The sequence below is a fragment of the Oncorhynchus nerka genome, linkage group LG18 (genome assembly GCF_034236695.1).
Source record: "Oncorhynchus nerka isolate Pitt River linkage group LG18, Oner_Uvic_2.0, whole genome shotgun sequence".
NCBI lineage: Eukaryota > Metazoa > Chordata > Actinopteri > Salmoniformes > Salmonidae > Oncorhynchus > Oncorhynchus nerka.
The window spans coordinates 36676369-36701569 of record NC_088413.1 but is presented as its reverse complement, the minus strand read 5'-3'; the positions used below and the strand labels follow the sequence as shown (position 1 = coordinate 36701569).

Genomic DNA, 25201 nt, shown 5'->3' with positions numbered 1-25201 from the left:
TGCTCAAGCCCGGACGTGGCGCAGGGCGAGGACGTACTGGACGCGGTCTACGCCTTCCAGCTGTGCGAGGACGGCGGCGACCAGTCCACCACAACCATGAGCTGGTACCCAGGCTACACCGCCAAGGACCAGGCCTGGGGCGGCCCCACGGCCAATCCCTACGATCCGCCAGCCGCCGAGGGCGGCGCAGTCATCACCAATTCCTTCACGGTGACCGTGGCTAACCTTGACGACATAGAGAGCACCATGCAGATCCACAAGGTGGTGACAGGCACCATGGCGCTCATCTTCTCCTTCCTGATTGTGGTGCTGATGCTCTACGTGACCTGGAAGTGTTTCCCGGCGGGCGTGCGGCAGGTGCGCCAGTGCTTCAGCAGCCATCGGCGCAAGCAGAAGCAGAAGCAGAGCATGCAGCAGATGGCCACCATGTCCACGCCGGAGTACTACGTCGACTACAAGCCCAACCACATCGAGGGGGCCCTGGTCATCATCAACGAGTATGGCTCCTGCACCTGCCAGCAGCAGCCCTCCCGGGAGTGCGAGGTCTGACCCGACCCTTTGGAGTGTGTATGGATATGTCTGTGTTTACGTGATTTTGTGTGGATAATATGGACTATTACAGAGAACCTTTTTGGATATATGGGATATATTGGGTGGGTTGGGGTTGTATAAATGAGGATTGAAACCAGGGATCCTGCTATGGACACTATTTACACTGTGTCACACTGTGCTGCTCGCCCTCCCCTACTGTGGAGGAGAAGGGTGGAGGACTGACTGAGACCGTGGATTTATTGCTGTGGATCTGAAGGGCATCTATGGACACTATGGAGACCAGACTCTATTTTGCCTGTTGACTTGACAAACAGAATCACCAGAGATGGAATATTATGTTGACTTTATACAGAATCACCAGAGAGGATTTACTATGTTTGTAGGCCCCAACGGTTTCTTCTTCTTTCTTCTTCTTCTCTACACCAGGAGTGGATATTATTTCTTACTTCAGAATATTCTGCTATTGTCTAAAGACCACCTGGGGACACACTGGCCAGCCATAAACACACCATTTGTATTGTGGTAATACAACGACAACAACAAAAACACGACAACGACCACCCCCCCCAAAAAAAAAAAGATTGCAAAGTTGGATAATAAAAATAAAAAAATAAATACGATTATAAAATCAGTGTAAAACATGTTTAAAACGCAAGAGTGGGAGAAAAAAAAAGATGCAAGATGCTATCCTATTTCTTTTGTAAACTACGAAAAAATATCATGTTTAAATAAATGAATTGCTATTCACAGTAAAGCCCTTGTGTTGTAAGGAACCTTTGGGGAGAGGGCTGGATTGTGAAAAGAGATGCCTTGCTCGCGTTGGTGGTTGGAAGAGAAAGAGCATGTGTCTGGCGTGCCTACTGCAGTATCTCTAGTTGGTTAAAAAGACAAGGGGCCAGAGGGATAGCCTAGCTATACTTCATTTCAAATGTTAAACCCTCTCCAATCTGAATATCAGATATTTTCTTGATCCCTCATTCCCTATTTGTGTGTGTGTGTGTGGTGGTGGGGGGCTCGCTATAGATGTTGTGGTTGCTTCCCCCGAATTCCACCACCTTCCCACTTCCCCTCCCTCTCCTCTATCCTTTCTCGACGAAATTGATCTGACCCTTTCTAATCAGGTGGCGTCATTTTCACGTCACATTCGTATGTCGTCTAAGACATTCACACGGACGATACACAGGCAGAAGCAGAGAGAGAGATCATGATCATCTGAGAGATATAGAAAGCTCTGCCTTTTGCCTTTTCCTTCGCTTGGCTGTGTCATGCTAGAGCTTTGCCGTTCTTGCACCGCGAGGGACACATCAAAAGGAGGAGGAAAATGCCTCGCCCCACACTATTCAAATCAAAACGAATTCTAAAATAGGAGCGAGATGAAGAATTGAATATGTGGGCTTTTATCCATCTTAAAGAGACACCAGTAACACATGACACTGCACATGCCCCGGGCCGATGGATTTCCTGACTATGTTCTGCGTGTAATGTTGAAACATTTGTTCTTTCAATACAAGGCTATTTTGGGTATATTTGTCTCTCTGGTCGTTCCTCATTGTGTGAGTGAGAGATGTGTCGACAGAGGGTTTGGTCTCTTGCACCAGTCGACAATTGACATGTAGGTGCTGCTAGGGGGAGAGAAATGAGTGATAGCTAAGGAAAGGAGTGATTGCGGAGGCCGCAGAAAGAAGGTGTAGGCTGCTCTCTAGTGTCCTAACATCAGCAGGAAAGGAAGGAGGGCGGGAGGTAGGGAGGGAAGAAAATACACTAGACTCAGAGCTTCTGCACAGTGTCACAGTGTGATTGCATGCGTACGTGTGGTGTGACTGAAATCAGTAAATGCAGCCTACTGTCTGTGTGTTTCTATATGTCTATGATTGCACTGTGCACATGCTGTTACTGTAACTAAAGAGACAGAGACAGAAACAGTGAGAGTAGGTCTGAGGTGTAAGCCTTTGTGTGTGTGTGTGTGTGTGTGTGTGTGTGTGTGTGTGTGTGTGTGTGTGTGTGTGTGTGTGTGTGTGTGTGTGTGTGTGTGTGTGTGTGTGTGTGTGTGTGTATATATATGTGTGTGTGTGTGTGTGTGTGTGTGTGTGTGTGTGTGTGTGTGTGTGTAGGAGTAGTACACTGTGTCCAGCGGTCTCTAGGCTGACCTGTGTTCCTAGACAGAATGCTGCATCAACATCAAGTCTCAATATCAGGTTAGGAGCTAGGGTTAGATTTAGGGTTAGATTTAGGGTTAGGGTTAAGGTTAGATTTAGTGTTAGATTTAGGGTTAGATTTAGGATTAGGGTTAAGGTTAGATTTATGGTTAGGGAAAATGGGATTTTGAATGGTGTGTGTGTGCGTGTGTGTGCGTCCTACTCCACATATATGTTTGTACAGAGGCAAAAATACGCAGATCTATCCATTTGTGTGAGTGTGTGTGTGTGTGTGTGTGTGTGTGTGTGTGTGTGTGTGTGTGTGTGTGTGTGTGTGTGTGTGTGTGTGTGTGTGTGTGTGGCTCAACTGGGTGTAGAGTATGGGTGTAATGTGTCGTGTGTTTGAGTGTTTGAGTGATGCTGCAGAGTCATACAGTAGCATGACACAAACAAATATAATAATATGCAAGCAATTACTTAACATACTGTATCGACCTGGCGGTCAAATCATTATGCCTCTAACGTGAAATCAAATAATCACTGCATTTCAACCACCTGCCTCGACGCAAACATCAAACAGACAGACCAATGGCATAATGTATGTAACACTGTCGATGTACCTTATGCGTATTGTGATACCTTCACTTTCATATCAATGTATAGTTGCTTGTGCTTTAGGAGGGGCACAACGCTGGGATATTATCAAATGCTAACTAGAAAGGTTCTCAGACTTTTTCCCTTCAAGTCTTTTGTATTGGCTGTATAAGCCCCTACTGTTGTACTAAAGCCTGAACTATAGCCTGTATACAGATGTAGGATCTTCATTTGAGCAGGATGTGAATTATTACGTGGATTCAAATGAATCGACAATTTTCTAGGGGTTGATCCATTTTTCAAAAGGAACAATATGGTCAGAAAGTGGACATTTTTTCAACCTCAGATCCACGACATTTCTTGCAACAGGGGTGATCCAATTAAGATACTCCATCGTTAGGCCACATGGAGTGAATGGTTGCAGTTAAACAATATCATGCCCACTGAACTCTTGTGTGTACAGTGCCACGTGTAAACTTGTACAGGACCACAACCTAAATCTATTCTGATATCTACCATACGAGGCGAGGCGTTTCACAGAGTGGAACACGAGACCAGAAGAAAAGACGAAATAGTAACAAGCCGGGAGCAACAACTCAACTAAAATGTGCAGTCTTTTTTTTTTTTGCTGTGTGGAGCCGCTCAAGAGACAACAACAACAACCGGCGACGACAACAGTGGAATTTGCCATTTCAGATTCATGATCTACTTCGTATTCATGATACCTCTCGACCGGGGCGGCCCACTTTCAAATCCAAAATGGCCATGAATCATAACTAGGCATGACATCTGTATGCTAAGTAGGCTAGCCACCGACCGATACAGCCGAGCAGAGCAGGGCAGAGAGAGACACATCATAGCGAGATGTGAGATATGCGATATACTGATAGTCATTTGCTTATTATCTTATTCTCTTATTCATTTTCTTTCCTGATAGTCCCTCAAATCATGCAAACTGCCGGGCCTATATTTAGGCTGTGTTGTCCTGATTTATTTGTATAAATATTCAATGATGCCTCGACACACAGGCTACTGATGGCACCTCCATTTTGTTTCAGTATTTTTAACACGTAATGGTTGGATAGGAGGGAGGCAGGGACAGGGAAGGGGGTCTACTTATTTGAAAGGGTTGTCCTTAAGACTCCAGGATGCACCCACATCCCCCCCCCCCACCCTCTCTATCCCACCCTCTTTCTCTCTACCTCTATTTGACACTCTGTGGGGAGGACCAAAACCTGCAGGTGTTTGTTGACCGATTCAGACAAGGGGTCATCGCCCCCAACAGGGCATATCACCTCTCCTATAACCTCCCATTATTAACAACCTGATTGATGACACTTAGCAAAATCGATACTAACACAGATGACTGGCTTACCAAATGGACTCGCTTCCATGATCACCTGATGATCCTCTGATTACCGATTACATACTCTTCGACATTTTTCTACATGCTCATGCTACAGCTATTGACCGTCTATGGGAGGGCAAGGAGAAAATAATAATGGTTTATTTATATGGCACTGCATTATGGATATGGCAGCTAATTAGCACTGGTGATGGAGGAGAATAGAGAGAAAGGGGCGGACTGGCCGCGATTCCGCTCGCATCGTATCTGGTGTTGGGCTGGGTGGGGGGGTTCGGAGGGGGATAAAGTTTCATATTGGTTCTGTTTGAAATGGAAATTGTGCGAGGAATCGTGACAATGGTTTCTGTACGTCGGAGAGCACAGCTGTGTTTAAAAGCAGAGAGGAGAGAGGATGGATGGAGGGGATATGTGGTGATTGGGTAATGCACTTGTTAACAAGATTTGAATCTTCTGTCTCCAAGCTATGTGTGTGTGTGTGTGTGTGTGTGTGTGTGTGTGTGTGTGTGTGTGTGTGTGTGTGTGTGTGTGTGTGTGTGTGTGTGTGTGCATACAAGAACGAGATCAAGCCATTACGTATGTGAATGACGAAGACTATGTTAGGGAACAGGATGTGCTGTTTTACCAAAACTAAAAGAGAGGATGTTTGGAATGACAAAAAGAAAAGAGGAACACATACACACACCCACATAGGGTACGACAGACTGCAGGGTGTTACTATGTGTGAACAGGGATGGCACGAGCCAACTTTAAAGGTCACCCCCACACCTCTCAGAGCAGATAGAGAGACCCAGCAGAGCTCAACACACAGCACAGCTAACAGCTAACAGCTAGCATAGAGCATGATAAACAAAGCACGGCTAATAGCTAACAGCTAGCGAAGATCCTGTTAAACACAGCACGGCTGTCACAACCCATCCGGCTAACACAGACCCATACAGCACATGACATATCTGGATAGCACACACACACCAACACCTTAAATGACAGGGTCACGTAAATGTCATAGACAACCCATCTGACAAACACAGTGCAACGCCTTGAACGGCAGGGTCATTCAGTACAGCACAGGAGCCATAGACATCTGGAAACACAAACCCCAACCAACAGGGTCACGGTCAGAGGCCATGTGTGGCTCATTGTGTGTAATGTGTCCTACTTCCTGTGTAACATCTGTTGTGTTGTAACGGGTGATTTCTGCAGCAAAGCACATTTCCCCCCGAGAGATAATAACGTGTTCCACTACTTTAACAACTCTAGTAGGAACGATACACAGGAGTATAATGATGGTCAGGGGGGATGGAGGGGGCTCCAAACCATAGAAATATAACGTTCCTATTAAAGACACTCGGCATTTTCCGCCTGTCCACACATTGTGGTATAATTGACCTGAATGGAGGTGCCCACTCTAATCATTCTAGTTCTACGGTCCAAACACCACTGACACACTGATGTGTGACTAGTCAGTCAGGTCGGCAGCAGTCTTCCGCAGTTGTTTACACTGCGGGCTCAAGTCGACGTCAGAGTGAGGGGTCACAGGGAAATCGTCATTGGCTGCGCTGTAAAGGTGAGTGGTTGCGTGACATTCACAGAGGCAGCGACTCGGTGTGCTCAATCAACTTTCCTCCGGGGAAATGGTTTACGTCGTCTGATTAGGAGTGGGTAGTGGTTAGGGGAAGTGTGTGTGTGTGTGTGTGTGTGTGTGTGAAGTCCATGGCAATAATGCTTAAAGAATGAATTACCCTAACGTTCTGTGCACCGGGGTTTCGACCAGGTGCCCACTGTTTTTTCATTGGGGCCCTGCCATGCATAATAAACGGCTCACACCCACTCATAAGCGGATAGGTGGCAAAACCACAAAGTGGCGGCGGGTTGCAGCGGCGCGTGGTGGGGCCGCTGACGATTTACGATGACAGTCCATACTTCATTTTAAATGGTTTATCAGGATCGACATTGGAATGATCATCGTTGACTCTCACAGTGCTCACACTTCTCGTTGTCTTTCTCGTCACCACGTTCTATTCCATTCCATTATATTCTCGAGCCACTAACTCACGTTGTACAGATGTAGGATCTTAACTTGAGCCAGTTTGCTATAACAGTGACATAATCCTGCAGCAACAGGAAATGTGAATTATTATGTGGATTAATGGACATTTTTTTTGCAGGGGTTTGATACATTTTTCGTTACGGCAAATCAAAGTCTAACCATTTTAAGTAGAAATGACAAACTTTAGAGGCCTTTTTAAACTTTTAATACACTACAAGTTTTTGAGTATAGACTACACAGGGTGTGTGAGTGCAGGCTAGCTACGACATGCAGACGGCACTGCTCTGTTTTCATCATATAGACTGATTTAGACAGTGGGAAAGAGACAGAAAGGCAATGTGTGTGTGTGTGTGTGTGTGTGTGTGTGTGTGTGTGTGTGTGTGTGTGTGTGTGTGTGTGTGTGATGACATAACCACTACACTTCACGTGGACACTGTGTGTATGCTATTGTTAACATCCGGTGGTGCATAAAATGTGATGATAGAAAAGCTGGGTCAGAGCCAGTGAGCTAAAACATGGCAACAGCTGGCCCTGATTCTGTGGGGGTCTACAGTCCACAGAGTCACTAATATACTGGGATTACAATACATACTGTATTGTCAGATATGGAGCAGAGAGCAGAGAGCTATTATGACAAGTGTTTTGATCATAGAGAGAGAGAGAGAGAGATATTATCTCTATGGTTCGGCTGGAATCCTATAAGCTCTACCCGGGGTTGCCCGGAAGCTTCACGTTGGATCCATACTCCATACAGATGGACATGGATATGATAGAACGAGGTCAAGCGGAGTTCATCCATTCCCTGGACAGAGTAAAACAACGAGTGCATTCTGTCATGTTGTGTGCAATTGAGGTTGAATTCAGACAGCTTCTTTTTTTTTCATTTGTATTTCTTTCTTTCAACAAAGTGTTAAATGTGCCAACGCGGTAATTGGGTTAAACGTGTATTTGTTAAATGTTTCGCTTCACTTCAGTGTCTTGTCCGTGTTGAATATTTCAAGATGAAAGCGACTGGTGGAAGGGATAAATTAGCCCCCCAAAGGCACAACACCGGTGCATACTAGGGTAGTAAGTACCATCTGTAAAAGGATATGATGTATACGCCCACACGTGATGAGATTGATCGATAATGGTCATGTATAGCCTACACATATTGTAGAGAAACACAATTATGCATGCTTGTATACAGTACCCACATAAGAAGGCACGCAGGTACTCGTGCAGGCAGGTAGGCAGGCAGGCACGCACACAGACGCATAAGCACACACACTACTTTTTGCACCAGCAAAACAGCTCCAAGTGATTTCAAAGTATTCCCCAATGCATAAGGGAGAGATACTCTATATGCAATCAAATACAAATCTAAGCAAGGTTTGGAATGATTATGTTTTAGTCAAATCTGTATCTGTTTGGGCTTCTTCCGGTCATCTTGCAGTCTACAAATGATTTGTTAATTATATTCCGGCCGCCTGACCATCTGCTCCAGAAAGAATTGTTCCCCGGCTGAATCTAGTTGTTGATCCCAGCAGTACTGCATACACACGACTGCAATCGACCCACAATCTTAAACCACATAGAAACCACAAGAAATGCCATCGGCGGCTCATTTAAGCAAATCTAGCCAATTCAGGAGGGGTCAAATCTAGTGAACCACGGCAGACCAGTCACGGTCCGTCAAACTCCCCCTATGACATCACACTTGAGGCCGTAGACCAAAACACCAACTCTATTGTTGGGGGGACACAGTCTGAAAGCCTGTTGGGTACTTGGACATGTTTACCGACGATCTGCACAACGAGAAACAAAGGGCGGTGCCAAAACCAACAGCGTGCGACAATCAGTGACCCACGAAACTGTGAAGAAGGCTGACGGGGACTCGGGGTGGGGCGGGGCCAGCGTGACTAAGGGAGCCCGTCCACGTTTTGTTTTCGAGTGTCTCCTCTACCCTCCTCCTAGCTAAAAGCAGGATCGTAGCGCAAAACATCATACATGTGTCACAACAGTCCATCATAGATACCGAATGGATGAATAAATGAATGAATGAACAAACGGATGAATGAACGAAGGAACAAATGAGGGAATGAATGCATGGATGAACTAATGAATGAATGAATGAACGAATGACAATATTTTTGACAACATACTGTATGTTCGTTCCAGAATGGTAAGGAGTGGAAAGTGTGCAGGCTGAGAATGGCAAAGGTAAAAACAAGAGTAAATGTTCAGAATGGTTTTAGGCACAAATGTTGCCCTTATCCTCCCAGGATCCTGTAAATACTAAACAACTACAACATGTACCAGGGAACCAAGGATTATCAACTTATATATCAAATATATCACCACATATGCAAGAATGAGAAGCCGTAGTGAACACTGATACCGTAAACATGACCAATAAGATCATTCTAAAGTTAAACCTACATAAAAAATGGACAACACACGCCTGCAGTTATGGCAAATGTCTCCATTTGCTTTGGACGTTGCGTTGAAAAAGCTCTTCCATAGATGGACTGAACTGGAGGTAAGTGAAGCTATACTGCAGCATTGTGGAGATGAAGGGCGAAGCTATGGGCAGTAATAAGCACATCTAGTTAACGACTATAAGCTGGTAAAGCCTCCATACCCTATGGACACAGAGTTGAGTACACCACATCTAGTTAACGACTGACTATAAGCTGGTAAAGCCTCCATACCCTATGGACACAGAGTTGAGTACACCACATCTAGTTAACGGCTATAAGCTGGTAAAGCCTCTATACTCTATGGACACAGAGTTGAGTACACCGCATCTAGTTAACGGCTATAAGCTGGTAAAGCCTCTATACTCTATGGACACAGAGTTGAGTACACAACATCTAGTTAACGGTTATAAGCTGGTAAAGCCTCTATACTCTATGGACACAGAGTTGAGTACGCCACATCTAGTTAACGGCTATAAGCTGGTAAAGCCTCTATACTCTATGGACACAGAGTTGAGTACACCACATCAGTTTAGGCAAACTAAAATAGACCGCATTTATCATTCTCTCATTTATCATACTCTCGATGTCATGGTAAACAAATTACAATTCCTCTTGCTCTCCCTCGCATACACTCTCTCTCCCTCTCGCTCTTCCTATCTCTCTCTCCCTATCACTCTCTCCCTCTGTCTCTCCTTCTCTCCCTCTTTTTCTTCCTATCACTCTCTCTCTCGCTCTTCCTATCACTCTCTCCCTCTGTCTCTCCTTCTCTCCCTCTCTCTCTCCCTTTCGCTCTCCTTCTCTCCCTCTCTTTCTTCACTATCCCTTTCCTTCTCCTTTCCTCGGTTTAGGCATCTCTCCAGTAGCCAATGAGTTTGCCCCCCCCCCTCCCATTTTCCCACTGTCAGATAGATTAAGGAATGATGTCAGCGCTTTACGAGAGCTTATGGTAACAACGTGAATTCCATTGGGCATATGGTCTCTCTTCATTTTGTTCAATGTGGTAATATGATTACATTTGGATGGGCTTCAAACTTTACACAAAAGAGTGGACTTACCTGTTATACAAATTGCATCGGAGAGCGAACCAGATGGGGCCGCAGCAAAGGGACATGGGGGGGGGTGTCTTTGTCGGTGTTGCATTTCTAACACTCGTCCAGGCCTTCGTAGAATCATAGGATCATTTCCAGGACAGCAGAGAGTGCAGCCAGAGAGCCCCACAGACGACTGCCCTGAGATCAGATGAGACCGCCTGGCACGCGCGCGTGTGTGCGTGTAGCGACTTGAGAAGAGAAACTAGAACAGAGACAGAGACGATGGCCTCAGGAGCTGTGGTGGGTTTAAAGCAGATGGTGCGCTTCGTGCCTAACCTCTGACGGCCCATCACAAAGAAACAGGCACAGAGAAATGAAATGAAAGGAGCCTGGTTATTAGAAGTGGGTGAAAACAGTCAGGGGGCCTAAAAATGTCCGACAAGGGTGGTTTCAATTGCTGCTGTCGTTGGCACCACTGTTAAGATATTGCATAGAGATGAATAATGTGACCCCAAACCAGATACACTATTTAGGCCTATAACATGAGCCCTTTTTCAAAATGGCCACTCTAGGGGAGGAGCAACGGCTTAAATGAGACAGTTTTTTTTAGAAGTGGCATAGAAGTCAGGGGCCTTATACAATGACAGGAGCTTATCGTTGTTGTTGTTGTTGTTTACCTTCAACTCAAATTCAAAATGTCAGCTCTCCCAAAAAGCATCAAAGAGATACAGAGCGAGACACACACACAAAGAATGTGAATGTTTTGGGTCGAGTTTAAGTGGGTTTTCTCCCCCCCCCCTCCCCTACCCCCGAATAGGCCTATATAGTTGAGGCTGCTGAAGCTGCGGTTGACAAGCGAGATGGAGTGTTGTGCCAATTTATGTCCTCTGCAAGTCTCCTGATTACATTCATTGGGGCTCCGTGAGAGATTTATGAATACAACTCAGCCAGCAGCCAGTCCCATCCAGAGTCCTGAATAATGGCAGCCTGCAAGATCGCTTTTTCAATTTCTTCCCTTTCCCTTCCCGCCACAAAAGGGGGGATGAATATAAATCCCCACCCCACCCCCCAAAATATTATCTATGGGCACCTGACATCAAAATATGCTGGGAATTCTGTCACCAACCCCACAGCTTTAAATGGGAGAGCTGGGTATGAAGACCTTGGTGATATCTGTGGCTTGTTTTTGATTGTGTGCAGCACCAAGCAAAAGTCCCCTCCAATATGAAGCACTCAGGTATGGACGCATGCAAAATGGTGGCCATAGTTTGATGTGAACACACTCCACACACTGGACTCTTGACACGCTTTCTACATGACTGAACGTCTGTAGCCTGTCCATGGCACAACAACAGAACAAATTCCAAACATTAACATATGAATGCATGTTCATTGTACCTCCGACAACGTGCTATGGTGCTATTCTTCGACTGTAAGACTGCGGCACGCAGTTAGCGCTAACATATAGTCGCGCAGAGTAAATGCATTGTGGTAATTCATGCTGTCAGATCCATAGAAGCCAGGCGCTGAGGACAAACAGACCATTTGAATAAGCCTTCAAGCGCCAAGTGGTGCCCGAGTCCCTCATGACTTTTGGGAAAGATAGTGCCGTAGATAAAAAGGAGAATGAAAGAAAGAATAGCTGGAATACAGCGAGTGAGGGGGAGAAAGAAAAAGAGAGTGTGTGATAGTGAAGAGAGAGAAAGAGAAGTTTCCAGGGATAGAGTGCGGGACATTGGACTTCCTCCGCTCTTGTTCTGGCCAAAACAAACACATTGGGGCCCCAGCGGGAACCCGAATTGCCTGCTGAATCGTGGGAGCCCATTACAGCTGTGGAGACCGGAGAGCGGGGCCACAGTCAGAGGGAGAGAGAGAAGACTCAAACTTAAAGGGAAACTCCACTCAAAAACAATATGCATAAACAGATGAAGTCGGAAGTTTACATACAATTTAGCCAACTACATTTAAACTCAGTTTTTCACAATTCCTGACATTTAACCCTAGTAAAAATGCCCTGTCTTAGGTCAGTTAGGATCACCACTTTATTTATGTCAAATGTCATTTATGTAATTATTTATTTAACAGTAGAGATAATTATTTCTTTCAACATTTCTTTCTTTCATCGCATTCCCAGTGAGTCAGAAGTTTACATACACTCAATTAGTATTTGATAGCATTGTCTTTAAATTAACTTGGGTCAAACGCATCAGGTAGCCTTCCACAAGCTTCCCACAATAAGTTGGGTGAATTTTAGCCCATTCCTCCTGACAGAGCTGGTGTAACTGAGTCAGGTTTGTAGGCCTCCTTGCTCGCACACGCTTTTTCAGTTCTGCCCACAAATTTTCTATATTTTCTATACTCCAATACCTTGACTTTGTTGTCTTTAAGCCATTTTGCCACAACTTTGGAAGTATGCTTGGGGTCAGTGTCCATTTGGAAGACCCATTTGCGACCAAGCTTTCACTTTCTGGCTGATGTCTTGAGATGTTGCTTCAATATATCCACATAATTTTTCTTCCACATGATGCCATCCATTTTGTGAAGTGCACCAGTCTCTCCTGCAGCAAAGCACCCCCAAAACATGGTGCTGCCACCCCTGTGCTTCATGGTTTGGATGGTGTTCTTCTGCTTGCAAGCCTCCCCCTTTTTCCTCCAAACATAACAACGGTCATTATGGCAAAACAGTTCTATTTTTGTTTTATCAGACCAGAGGACATTTCTCCAAAAAGTACGATCTTTGTCCCCATGTGCAGTTGAAAACCGTAGTCTGGCTTTTTAATGGCGGTTTTGGAGCAGTGGCTTCCTCCTTGCTATGCGGCCTTTCAGGTTGTCGATGTAGGACTCGTTTTACTGTGGATATAGATACTTTTGTACTTGTTTCCTCCAGCATCTTCACAAGGTCCTTTGCCGTTGTTCTGCGATTGATTTGCACTTTTCGCACCAAAGTACGTTCATCTCTAGGAGAAAGAATGCGTCTCCTTCCTGAGCGGTATGACGGCTGCATGGTCCCATGGTGTTTATACTTGTGTACTATTGTTTGTACACATGCACATGGTTCTTCAGGGGTTTGGAAGTTGCTCCCAAGGATAAACCAGACTTGTGGAGGTCTACACTTTATTTTCTGAGGTCTTGGCTGATTTCTTAAGCAAAGAGACACTGAGTTTGAAGGTAGGCCTTGAAATACATCCACAGGTACACCTCCAATTGACTCAAATTATGTCAATTAGCCTATCAGAAGCTTTTAAAGCCATGTCATCATTTTCTGAAATTTTACAAGCTGTTTAAAGGTACAGTTAACTTAGTTTATGTAAACTTCTGACCCACTGGAATTGTGATACAGTGAATTATAAGTGAAATAATCTCTCTGTAAACAATTGTTGGACAAATGACTTGTGTTGTTCACAAAGTAGATGTCCTAACCGACTTGCCAAAACTATAGTTTGTTAACAAGAATTTTGTGGAGTGGTTGAAAAACACGTTTTAATGACTCCAACCTAAGTGTATGTAAACTTCCAACTGAAACTGTATGTACAGAAACAAGGGAGATAGAGAGAATGAAAGGGAGGAAAAGCGCACACGGTTGCTTAACAACCCCTTGCTGACATTTAGAAAAGCCACAACCCGGGCACTCAAAGATGACAAATGCGTTGCGAGAGCACACACTCACACACACACACACAGTAGTGTGTGATCTCACAGTACTCCCGTACAGAAAGACTGCTAGTGAAGTGGCCAAAAGACGGCACTCTCTTTTTAAAGTTTTATTTAACAATGGCCACCAACGGCCCCGAAAGACCCCTATCATGTTTGATTGTTTGTGGTTTATTTTCCCCATTGAGTTAAAGCCTACGTCATTCCAGTTCAAAGTACTGCCATTCCATATAGGTGGTTCTGTGATAGTGGTCAATACCAGTAGTAGTATTTATTGCATTTGAATCAATACAGTTGTTATGCAGTCTTGTGTTGTGTGTATGATATCCAATATTATTGGCCTAATAGGTCTCGGGTTGTCTGAGTCAGAACTTACTTGATATCGGGGCAAGGGGGCTATAATCTTTAAACACAATTCACTGGAACGGGTTGCAGAAAAACAGGAACGGTTTGGGATTAGGTATCCGTGTAGACGGATAGGGGCCTTGTGTGTTTAACCATTTCCAACAGTCATAATCCATGAGAATGTCAAGTTCTCAGAGCATTTAATTCAATCACTTTCATAATCAAAATGGTGGCCCGAGTGCTTTGCCGAGGGGCTTAGCGAGAGAGAGAGAGAGAGAGAGAGAGAGAGAGAGAGAGAGAGAGAGAGACAATAGAGGGCTGCAGAAGCCATCAGGTCAGGTGGAATGAAAATAAAAACAACACCATAAAGTGGAGCGGGCTGAACGGGCTGAGCCAGCCTCCTGTGAAGCCTCAAACCCTCCAATCCCCCAAAAGGCATTTGATGCGCTCTGCGCCAAGGACATGCAACAGTAAGGTCATGATCAAACACGGGTGGCATACTGAATGAGGCTATCCTCCCAGAGGGGACTTTTCCTGGACCCGGCTCATTGTCTGTCTCCAACTCTCTCCCTGCTTATGGTTTTTAATCGCTCCATGCACGTTATCCTAACGTTTCCCCGGCGGATTGTCTTTGGTCCCGACTGATGCACAACCCCCAAGACAACCCCCTACACAACCCCCAAGACCCTCTTCATCCAGGCTTGAAGATGCAAGCGCACATACAGTGCCTTCGGAAAACATTAAGACCCCTTGACTTTTTCCCTTTTTTTTTACATTACAGCCTTATTCTAAAATGTATTAAATATATATATTTTTCTCAGCAATCTACACACAATACCCCATAATGACAAAGTGAAAACAGGTTTAATTTTTTATTATTAATTTGTTAAAAATAAAAACAGAAGTAGCTTATTTACATAAGTATTCAGACCCTTTGCTATGAGGTTCTAAATTGAGCTCAGGTGCATCCTGTTTCCTTTGATCGTCCTTGAGATGTTTCTACAACTTGATTGGAGTCCACCTGTAGGAAATTAAAACTGATTGGACATGATTTGGAAAGGCACACACCTCTCTATATAAGGTCCCACAGTTGACAGTGCATGTCAGAGCAAAAATCAAGCCATGAGATCAATGAATTGTATATAGAGCTCCAAGACAGGACTGTGTCTGGGGAAGGGTACCAAAACATTTCTGCAGCATTGAAGGTCCCCAAGAACACAGTGGCCTCCATCATTCTTAAATGGAAGAAGTTTCGAACCACCAAGAGCTTTCCGCCTGGCCAAACTGAGCAATCGGGGGAGAAAGGCCTTGGTCAGGGAGGTGACCAAGAACCCGATGGCCACTCTGACAGAGCTCTAGATTTCCTCTGTGGAGATGGGAGAACCTTCCAGAAGGACAACCATTTCTTCAGCACTCCACCAATCAGGCCTTTATGGCCAGACGGAAGCCACTCCTCAGTAAAATGCACATGACAGCCTGCTTGTAGTTTGCCAAAAGGCACCCAAAGACTCTCAGACCATGAGAAACAAGATTATCTGGTCTGATGAAACCAAGATTGAAGTCTTTGGCCTGAATGTCAAGCATCACGTCTGGAGGTGGAAGCATGCTGTGTGATGTCTTTTAGCGGCAGGGACTGGGAGACCAGTCAGGATCGAGGCAAAGATGAATGGAGCAAAGTACAGAGAGATCCTTGATGAAAATCTGCACCAGGACCTCAGACTGGGGCGAAGGTTCACCTTCCAAAAGGACAACGACCCTAAGCACACAGCCAAGATAATGCGGGAGTGTCTTCGGGACAAGTCTCTGAATGTCCTTGAGTGGCTCAGCCAGAGGCCGGACTTGAACCCGATCGAACATCTCCGCAGACCTGAAAATAGCTGTGCAGCAACGTTCCCCATCCAACCTGACAGAGCTTGAGAGGATCTGCAGAGAAGAATTAGCAAACATTTCCAAAAAACTGTTTTTGCTTTGTCATTATGGGGTATTGTGTGTAGAGAACAAAATAACAAATGATGAGAACAAAATAGCACATGAATCCATTTTAGAATAGGCTGCAACGTAACAAAATGTGGAAAAAGTCAAGGGGTCTGAATACTTTACAAAGGTACTGTATGTGCTGGTACTGTACAGGCCTACTGACACAGGCACATGCATTTATGTAAGCAAGATTCAGTGTATTCCACTGTAGACACAATATGCTCTCTCTCGACATGGTTTCTCTCCTGTCTTAAGACACCTCTCTCTCTCTCTCTCTCTCTCTCTCTCTCTCTCTCTCTCTCTGGTCTCTCTCTCTCTCTAGCATATGTACTAAACAAGCACTAAACAATAGAGTGATAACATTCAACTTTGGATGGACACACACATACAAGCACACGTACACAGCGTCCTCTGACAGAAAGTCAAAAGTCACAAATTCCAATTAACTTTGGCTGTCAAAGGTCTAGTCAGAGACCAACCTACATAATAGTGGTGCGTGGGTCAGCTGTTTGTTCACCCCGCCTGCCCGCAATTGTTAAGAACCCATCTGCAAGCGCCCGACTATATGATTAAGTCCCGCACCCGAACTTAACCTGTAAATTTAGAAAATGCGCTATAGGCTAAATTCAAAGAAGGCAGGCGGAACCATTTTTGGCAGGGGGTGCATGATTTTCTCTTGTCTGATTATAATTTCCAACATTTTTGGTAAGCTATTCGTTAGTCAACATCTATAATTAGACACACGCAGCTTCTCTTCCGTCATATGTTGCCCTAGATGACGAAATACATCGATAGAACGAATGCTTCAATCTAGTTGACATCGGTAAAGTTTTCTACGTCATCTTCTTTCGCGGAGCAAAGACATTGAGGGACGGGGGGAGAAAATGTACGAACAAAACAAATGGAAATAACATCAGTTTGACCGGTTGTAAGGAAATAGAAAGCTGTGAAAACAACCCAACATGTTTCTGATGTGATTTCAGTTCGGCTCGGACACATGTTTTATTTGGTTGAAAGATAGCCCTTCTACAGATGGTATTTAACTGAGCATTCGCATTCGCTGACATAAAACAATCCTATTTCTCCGCCCCTGTTCCCGAGTCATCGTTATGCCTTCGCTTGGTGTATCATTTTAACGCAATGCTTAATTCTGCAGGAGTTCATATTAAGGCTATGTGAGAGGTTATAGACCTACAGTCTGTGTCCAGATTTCAGTTTCCATTTAACCCATCTGAACAGTAGGCTACAGTTCCCTTGACGTGCCCATAGGCCTATTTGACGTCGCCGTCTTGAGGCTGTCGAATTTGCACAGCGCCTCACAATCATCACACGTAACACAGCCGGCGCTGCCATCACCCTCTTTAACCACTTCACCAAATCTTTCCCAAACACTACCTTTCTGGCTCCTCCCTTCTCTTTATTTTCAACTCTACTTTCGCAGCTTTTCCGTTATTGAAATCAACTCTGACATTGTCCTTGGCCAATCTGTTGTGGATGAATCTCTTGGCTTATTATGCTGGGAAAATGGCTGCAAAACAAACTGGAAAATGTATGCAAAGAGTTTTAGAGTCACAAGCAGTCACTGTGTGCTCGGGATGTGGGACCGAATACTGACCTTTAGACCACTTGATCCCGCTTTAACTGAATGCCAATGGAAGTAGATGACCGTATCAATAACGACTGCATTGACACTGTGTTATTGCTTCAGTTTCTATGACAACTGTTGTAAATTGACACGACGGGGGTCATGTTACGTGATTATCTTTGCCGTGGTTTGTTGAAACAAATGTGATAACAGCCTATTACATCCATATGCAACAGTGGTGGGTGAGCATCTGCAAATAGAAAAGGATAAAGGAAAAACACAATGGTTCGTTATGGACAATATTATTTCCTTGTTTGAAATGTTGGGATCACTGTGTGGGAGAAGTGATGTGAGCGTCTGTGTTTAAGTTGTTACTAATGAAACCCGAGGGTCCCCGATGACAATGAAGCGGATGTTAGATGAGTGTGTGTTTGGTTGTGCAGCTCCTTGCTATTTCACAACACACACACACACACACACACACACACACACCACACCTAAACACAGTGACAGATACCAAGACACACACAGACACACAACCACAAGACACACGCACGGACGTACACAGGCGTGCACCCACACGCGCACACACACACGCGCGCACACACACTCAGCAGAATGAACTGCTCACAGTTCCACCTTGGGGAGGCCGAAGCCCATTTGAATGGAAAGGTGAACCCGCGAGGCAAATGCACACTGTCAGATCTGTCAAACGCCTGTGATGAATGAAGATGTGTCTGCCCCACCGCCCTCTTCTCCCTCAGAGAAGCACAGGAGACACACAGGGAGAAAAGGGTGTGGGTTACTAATCACTGCCCATTTTGACCATCTGTGCCGTCACTAACACTTGGAACTTGACGTGTCGGGCAGGATCCTTTTCATCTGTCTGTTGGTGGTGCTTTTCGTTGATGAAATATGAAAATCTCTGACATGTCAATGTTTGCTGGAATGCATGACAATGGCGAACCGGGCGAGCAGAACAGTAGAATGCTACTGGTAAGGGTTTTGGGCCGCGGTGTTTCTAATTGGCAGCTTTTCAAGGTTGAATGTTAAGTGGAGGCCATATAAAACACATCTTCATGACAGGGCCATGAACAGTACCCATTAAATGCATTATACTGTTAGAAAACTCTGATCTTTTGCTTGTGTTTGGTATTTATTATTTATCTATGATTTGTACAGTGGATTTGGAAAGAATTCAAACCTCTTCACTTTTTCCACATTTTGTTACGTTGCAAAAATGCTTTCCCCCCCGCAACAAGACCTCATAAACAGAAGGGACCTTATTTCATGACCAGAACATGAACTGAGAAAATAATTAACTTAACATGAACTGAACAGAGTACAGAACAGCAAATAACAGAAAACTAAGAAAGTTGTGAGTGGTAAGAAATAGGGAGTGGGGAGAGAGAGAAAGAGAGAGGGAGTAAACAAGTGAGAGAGATGATATAGAGATGGTAATAGCGACAGAAGGCAGAAAGATAGAGAGAGAGAGAGAGAGAATGATAGTAAGGGGAAAAAGGAGAGTGTGAGAGAGAGAGTAGGATGAACGAGGCCAAAATCCAATGGAACCAGATGGCCCCCGGAACAAGTAGCGCCTGAGGCGCCCGCCTCCTCCCCCACAATCCTCAGCGTGAAGCAACAAAGGTGGAGGGCACTGACACACATGAGACAGGCCCTGGCTGACTCTCATTTCGTTTTCATCTGTGTCTGGAGGTCCTCTGGGCGAGAGGCAACATTCTCTGAGGGAGAAACTGTTGGGGAGAAATGTTTTTTTTTTTTTTTTTAGAGTGAGGAGAAAGGTGGCGTGAGAGAGGCAGGTAGTTTGAGGGAAGGGAGGGATGGACTGACGTAGAGAGGGAGAGCGAGAAAAGGAGGAGGACCATTGTCTACAGTGCGCTGTTTACAGCACAGGGTGCCAAGCACTGAGGTTCCATTCACTCATATATGGCATATTACTACATTTTACGGCAACACTTTTTCCAAAAAATTCATGGAGCATATAGCTTAGCAGACTGTGTAGCAGCTGTATCACCACTGTGTCTTACTTCTTTCTCCCTTCGCGCACCACTACTGAAGAGACTCAACAAGGCAGGCAGCCTAGTGGTTAAGTGCATTGGGCCAGTAACAAAAAAGGTTGCTGGTTCGAACCACCAAGCCGGCAAGGCCTTGAGCAAGGCAGTTAACCCCCAACAACAACTGCTCGACGGTCACCAATGACATTGATTAGGGCAGCCCCCCCACCTCTCTGATTCAGATGCAGAAGACACATTTCGGTTGAATACATTCATTCGTGCAGCTGACTACTGTAGCTATCCCCCTTTCCCAATAGCAACAGGAACAATGAGAAAGAAAGCATCTGAAGAAAGCAACGACAACAAGGAAAAAAAGAGAGTCACCAAGAAACAAACTGAAAGATTAGCACGCCAACCAAAACGAGTAGCTCGTCTAAGAGAACGTTGGCGATACAGTATATACATACACAGAACAAATGGTTTCATTTCCGCGGTTGGAGCGAACCACAAAGCAATCAGTGAGCCACCTCTCACACCTCCCCTTCGCTCCTGCAGCTACACACACACAGGGGCACGCATACTGTAGACACACACACACGGCCTGAAATTAAATCATAAAAGCCATTCCATTAAATTGAACTGTAATTCAATAGTCGCAATCTCTCATTACGGCAGTCTCCTGTCCCGCATGTCAAATAACTCTGCGCCATCAGATTGAGCCTAGTCAATTCCTGTTATTGACTGTAGAAGGCACACCAAAGACACTGCATGTACACTTCTGTAAATGCAACACTCCCAAAAAGTATTTTGTCAAATGTTTTGCCTTGGTTTTTGCCTTGGTGTCAGTGCTTCACTTTACATGACTGGAGTGCAAACAGCATACAATATATCATGACATCTATACAATTCTGCAGATCAAAGTGCACACATAGATGTTTGTATAGGTGGACCCAGTGGTAAACAAACCCACGATCCTGCAGGCTCCGTGCTCGACCGACAGAGTCACATGGAACCACATACAAAGGGGACAGAATGTCAGTGATCTGCATGCTTGTGCATGAAACACCTCTTTTCCCTGTTACGCAGGGCCAGAAGGTAAATACCAGCACCACATGACAGATCAAACATGTCATACTATGTTAGTGTACGTGCCGAGTAGAGCATATGGGCCTCGGCAGGGGTTAGCAAGGACTATAGAGTGCAGTATGGTTTCGGTGTCTGCTCTCTGTTCATAGTTTGCTTGTGAGCTAGGTCGCTTTGAGAGCCTCCTGATCCCTGACTAATCTCCTGCTACAGTGTCTGTCTGTCTGTCTGTCTGTCTGTCTGTCTGTCTGTCTGTCTGTCTGTCTGTCTGTCTGTCTGCCTGCCTGTCTGCCTGCCTGTCTGTCTGTCTGTCTGTCTGTCTGTCTGTCTGTCTGTCTGTCTGTCTGTCTGTCTGCCTGCCTGTCTGTCTGTTTGCCTGCCTGTCTGCCTCTGTCTGTCTGTCTGTCTGTCTGTCTGTCTGTCTGTCTGTCTGTCTGTCTGTCTGTCTGTCTGTCTGTCTGTCTGTCTGTCTGCCTGCCTGCCTGCCTGTCTGTCTGTTTGCCTGCCTGTCTGTCTGTCTGTCTGTCTGTCTGTCTGTCTGTCTGTCTGTCTGTCTGTCTGTCTGCCTGTCTGAGCCAGCAGCAATAGCAGCACCACCTCTCTCTCTACATATTTAGGTCAAATAGGGTATTTTCTCCCCCCCACCTGCTACTTGCATCCGCACACTCCCCAGAAATATGCCCAAACAAATAGGGCAATGACAAAATCACGCAGATCTGCTAAAGGGACACAACAAAGCAAATGAAACCAAAGCTAGTGTTGTTGTAGATGCCCATAGAATACCTCCCAAAAGAAGGACTATATCAGACAGCATGCAGCACAACAATGGCACAAACACAGGCGGGGATATAGAACTAGAACCAACACAGAAAGCAAATCAGATCAGAGCGTACCACCTGCAAAACAAAGTCAATGTCGAACTAATGTATGGTTGTTGTTGTCGACACCCACACTGTTGAATCCTCATTCACACTTCCACAGACAAATATGCATATCGCGAACTACGGCTATCTGTTCCAGCGAAGGGTTTGATTCACATTTGCATTTTTTTTTTGCACCTGAAATGAATGCTCACGGATCCCTTTGTACGTGTATGAACGATGGCTGTCCTCATACTTTTAAATGTTTAGCTTCAGGTATGCTTGTCTTTTTCTTCTTCATGTTTTAAATAGATATCTGACACGCTTGCTTCATCCCAAATGGGTTACACCCAGACCCTTGTGTTTAGTGCGATGAGGACATTGAGGCTTCTGCATTATGATCCATTTATGACACTTAAAAATGATACGGCAGCCATGTTAGCGCCACATTAATATCACACAGGAAATAATTAAATACATTTAAAAAAAGCTATGTATCTGAATGTTTAGAACTAGAATAATATTCATAATTCTAAAAGTTGGCCTAACTCTCTAAATATATAGCTCTGGCCAGGTAGACAAACACGTAATGTTTACACTATTCACCCTCTGGATACAGCGCCCTCTACTGGGGCTGTGAACAAAAATGATTTGCTGTTTACTACTCTTAGTCTTTCTTTAATAATATTCAAAAACATCAAAACCTTTAATTGAAGTAAAATGATTGAAAAAGATAAATGTGAAATAAATTTAAATCTTTTTTAAAAATGAAATATGTGTGCAACAATTATTAGCACCACACGAAATTGTTATGAGTAAAATCAAACTGAAGTATATTCCCATTCATATTAGACATGTTTTAAGTTCATCTGAGTGATGAGGAACACTTAAGTGGTAAAGCCATGACTTCCTGTTTCACTGGGGTATAAATACGAGGTGACACACAGCCTAAGTTCCCATAGTCATCCATCACTATGGGAAAGCCCCGAGAATACAGTAATGATGTGTGACAAAAAGATGTGTGGTTGTTGAGCTGCAAAAATCAGAAAATGGCTATGAGAAAATAGCCCAATGGTTGAAAATGCCCATTTCCACTATCAGGGCAATAATTCATATGTTTAAAGCAACTGGAGATGTCAACAACTGTCCTGGAAGAGGACATGTGTCTATACAGCACAGTGAGGAGGATGGTTTGAGTGGCCCAAAAATCTCCAAGGATCACAGCTGGAGAATTGCAGACATTAGTTGTGTCACGTCCTGATCTGTTTCACCTGTCCTTGTGCTTGTCTCCACCCCCCTCCAGGTGTCGCCCATCTTCCCCACTTATCCCCTGGGTATTTATACCTGTGTTCTCTGTCTGTCTGTGCCAGTTGGTCTTGTTTGTCAAGCGTACCAGTGTTTGTCCTGTCAGCTCCCGTCTTCTCCCAGACTCTCCTTTTCTCCTCCTTATGTCATTTGTATTTAGATTTTCAATGTATGATAATTGTAAACATGGGTAGCTTGAATTCTCAGGAGCATATGGAAACAAAGGCACAACAATAAACAGCAGTGCCTGGTCATTTATAACAGAACTTCAACAAGAGTGCATAGTCCATCAGCATATATCAAAATGAAGTCACATAGCAGTGCCTTAAAAAAAAAATAGGGCCACTTGAGACTGGTTAGGAAGGTGTTCTTAATGTTTTGTACACCCAGTGTATGAACCTGCACACGCACGTACATACGGGCAAACAGTCACACACCTTTTTGCTGAAGTCAATATAATCTATAGGGTCAAGTGTTTTTCAAGACCACCTGAACTGTCTTTTTTTTCTTACCTGTAGGTCTTCCTTTTGGCACCGATAATTAAGTAAAATGTCTTGATATCCAAATCATCTCAATGAATCATCTAATTCCCACAGATTAAAATGATAAGCATGCCATGTAAAATGGTTCATTTCTATGACTTCGGCTGGAAAGCCAAATAGACTTTGAATGTGATGCACCTGTGTTAATTAACTAGTGATTACGCTTCGAAGTGCGGGTCCACGGAGGTCTTATTAGGTCGGGTACACTACATCGCATGGATACAACAACAAAAAATGGCAGAAAACTCCCTCCGGCAAATGCTTACATCAATCAAATGCCTCTAAATCCATCCATGACAGAGAGTGTGCAAATACACACCTTGAGAGAAGGGAAGAGAATCGGGACGCAACCCTCTCTCACTCATCTCTCCAAAGCCTGCCCAGCACCAGAGCTTGAGATAGTGGTAATAGCAGCAGCATAGCTTCTCATAGCCCTCAGGTCTACGTGCCTCTCTGGCTCCATGCAAACATTCTCTCTCCCTGCCAATACAATCACCCACATACTCTGGGGGCCAATCTCAATAATATCTTTCCTTGATTTATCTTATCCTTGAGAGAGAGAGAGTGTGTGTGTGTGTATGTGTGTGTGTAATCCTCTCCTTTTTTTGAGACTCGGTAGCAATGACAGTGGAACAGCCAACATCCAATGCTATACTGAACAAAAATATAAAACACAACATGTAAAGTGTTGGGCCCACGTTTCATGAGCTGAAAAAAAAAAAGGTTATTTCTTTAAAATTGTGTTTCCAAATTAGTTTACATCCCTGTTAGAGAGCATTTCTCCTTCGACGAGATAATTCATCCACCTGACAGGAGTGGCATATCAAATAGCTGTAAACATAATTTTCATTACACAGGTGCACCTTGTGCGGTGGACAATAAAAGGCCACTCTAAAATGTGCAGTTTTGTCACACAACACAACTCCACTCGTGTCTCAAGTTTAGAGGGAGTGTGCAATTGGTATTCTGACTGCAATAATGTCTTCCAGAGCTTCTTGACAGATAATTGAATGTTAATTTCTCTACCATAAACCACCTCCAATGTTGTTTTAGGGAATTTGGCAGTTCATCCAACTTGCCTCACAACCGCAGACCACATGTAACCACGCTGGCCAAAGGCCTCCACATCCGGCTTGTTCACCTGCGGGATTGTCTGAGACCAGCCTCCCGGACAGCTGATGAAACTCAGAAGTATTTTTGTCTGTAATAAATCCCTTTCGCGGGGTAAAAAATCATTCTGAATGGCGCGCCTGCCCAGTCCTGTGGAATTCATAGTTTAGGGCCTAATTTATTTATTTCAATTGACTGATGTCCTTATATGAGCAGTAACTCAACACATTTGTTAAAATTGTTGCATGTTGTGTTTATGTTGTTGTTCAGTATATACGTTTGGACACACCAACTCATTCATGGGTTTTTCTTTATCTTTACTATTTTCTACATTGTAGAATAACAGTGAAGACATCTGTTAAGGGAATTTTACAGTGAAGACATCACAACTATGAAGTTACACATATGGAATCATGTCAAAAAAGTGTTTAACAAATCTAAATATATTTTATATTTGAGATTCTTCAAAGTAGCCACCCTTTGCCTTGATGACAGCTTTGCACACTCTTGGCATTCTCTCAACCAGCTTCATGAGGAAGTC

The 25201-nt window shown here is 44.4% G+C and overlaps 2 protein-coding genes across 2 annotated transcripts in view; one reads left to right on the top strand and one right to left on the bottom strand.

Moving 5' to 3' along the window:
- Positions 1–1169, top strand: part of LOC115145829 (leucine-rich repeat transmembrane neuronal protein 1-like) — a 3566-nt gene extending 2397 nt beyond the window's left edge. The window contains exon 1 of the mRNA XM_029687381.2: positions 1–1169. This exon is cut by the window's left edge and continues 2397 nt beyond it. Coding sequence (XP_029543241.2) covers positions 1–549 — 549 coding nt within the window. The 3' untranslated portion in view covers positions 550–1169.
- Positions 1–25201, bottom strand: part of LOC115145827 (catenin alpha-2) — a 694158-nt gene that overhangs the window by 211714 nt on the left and 457243 nt on the right.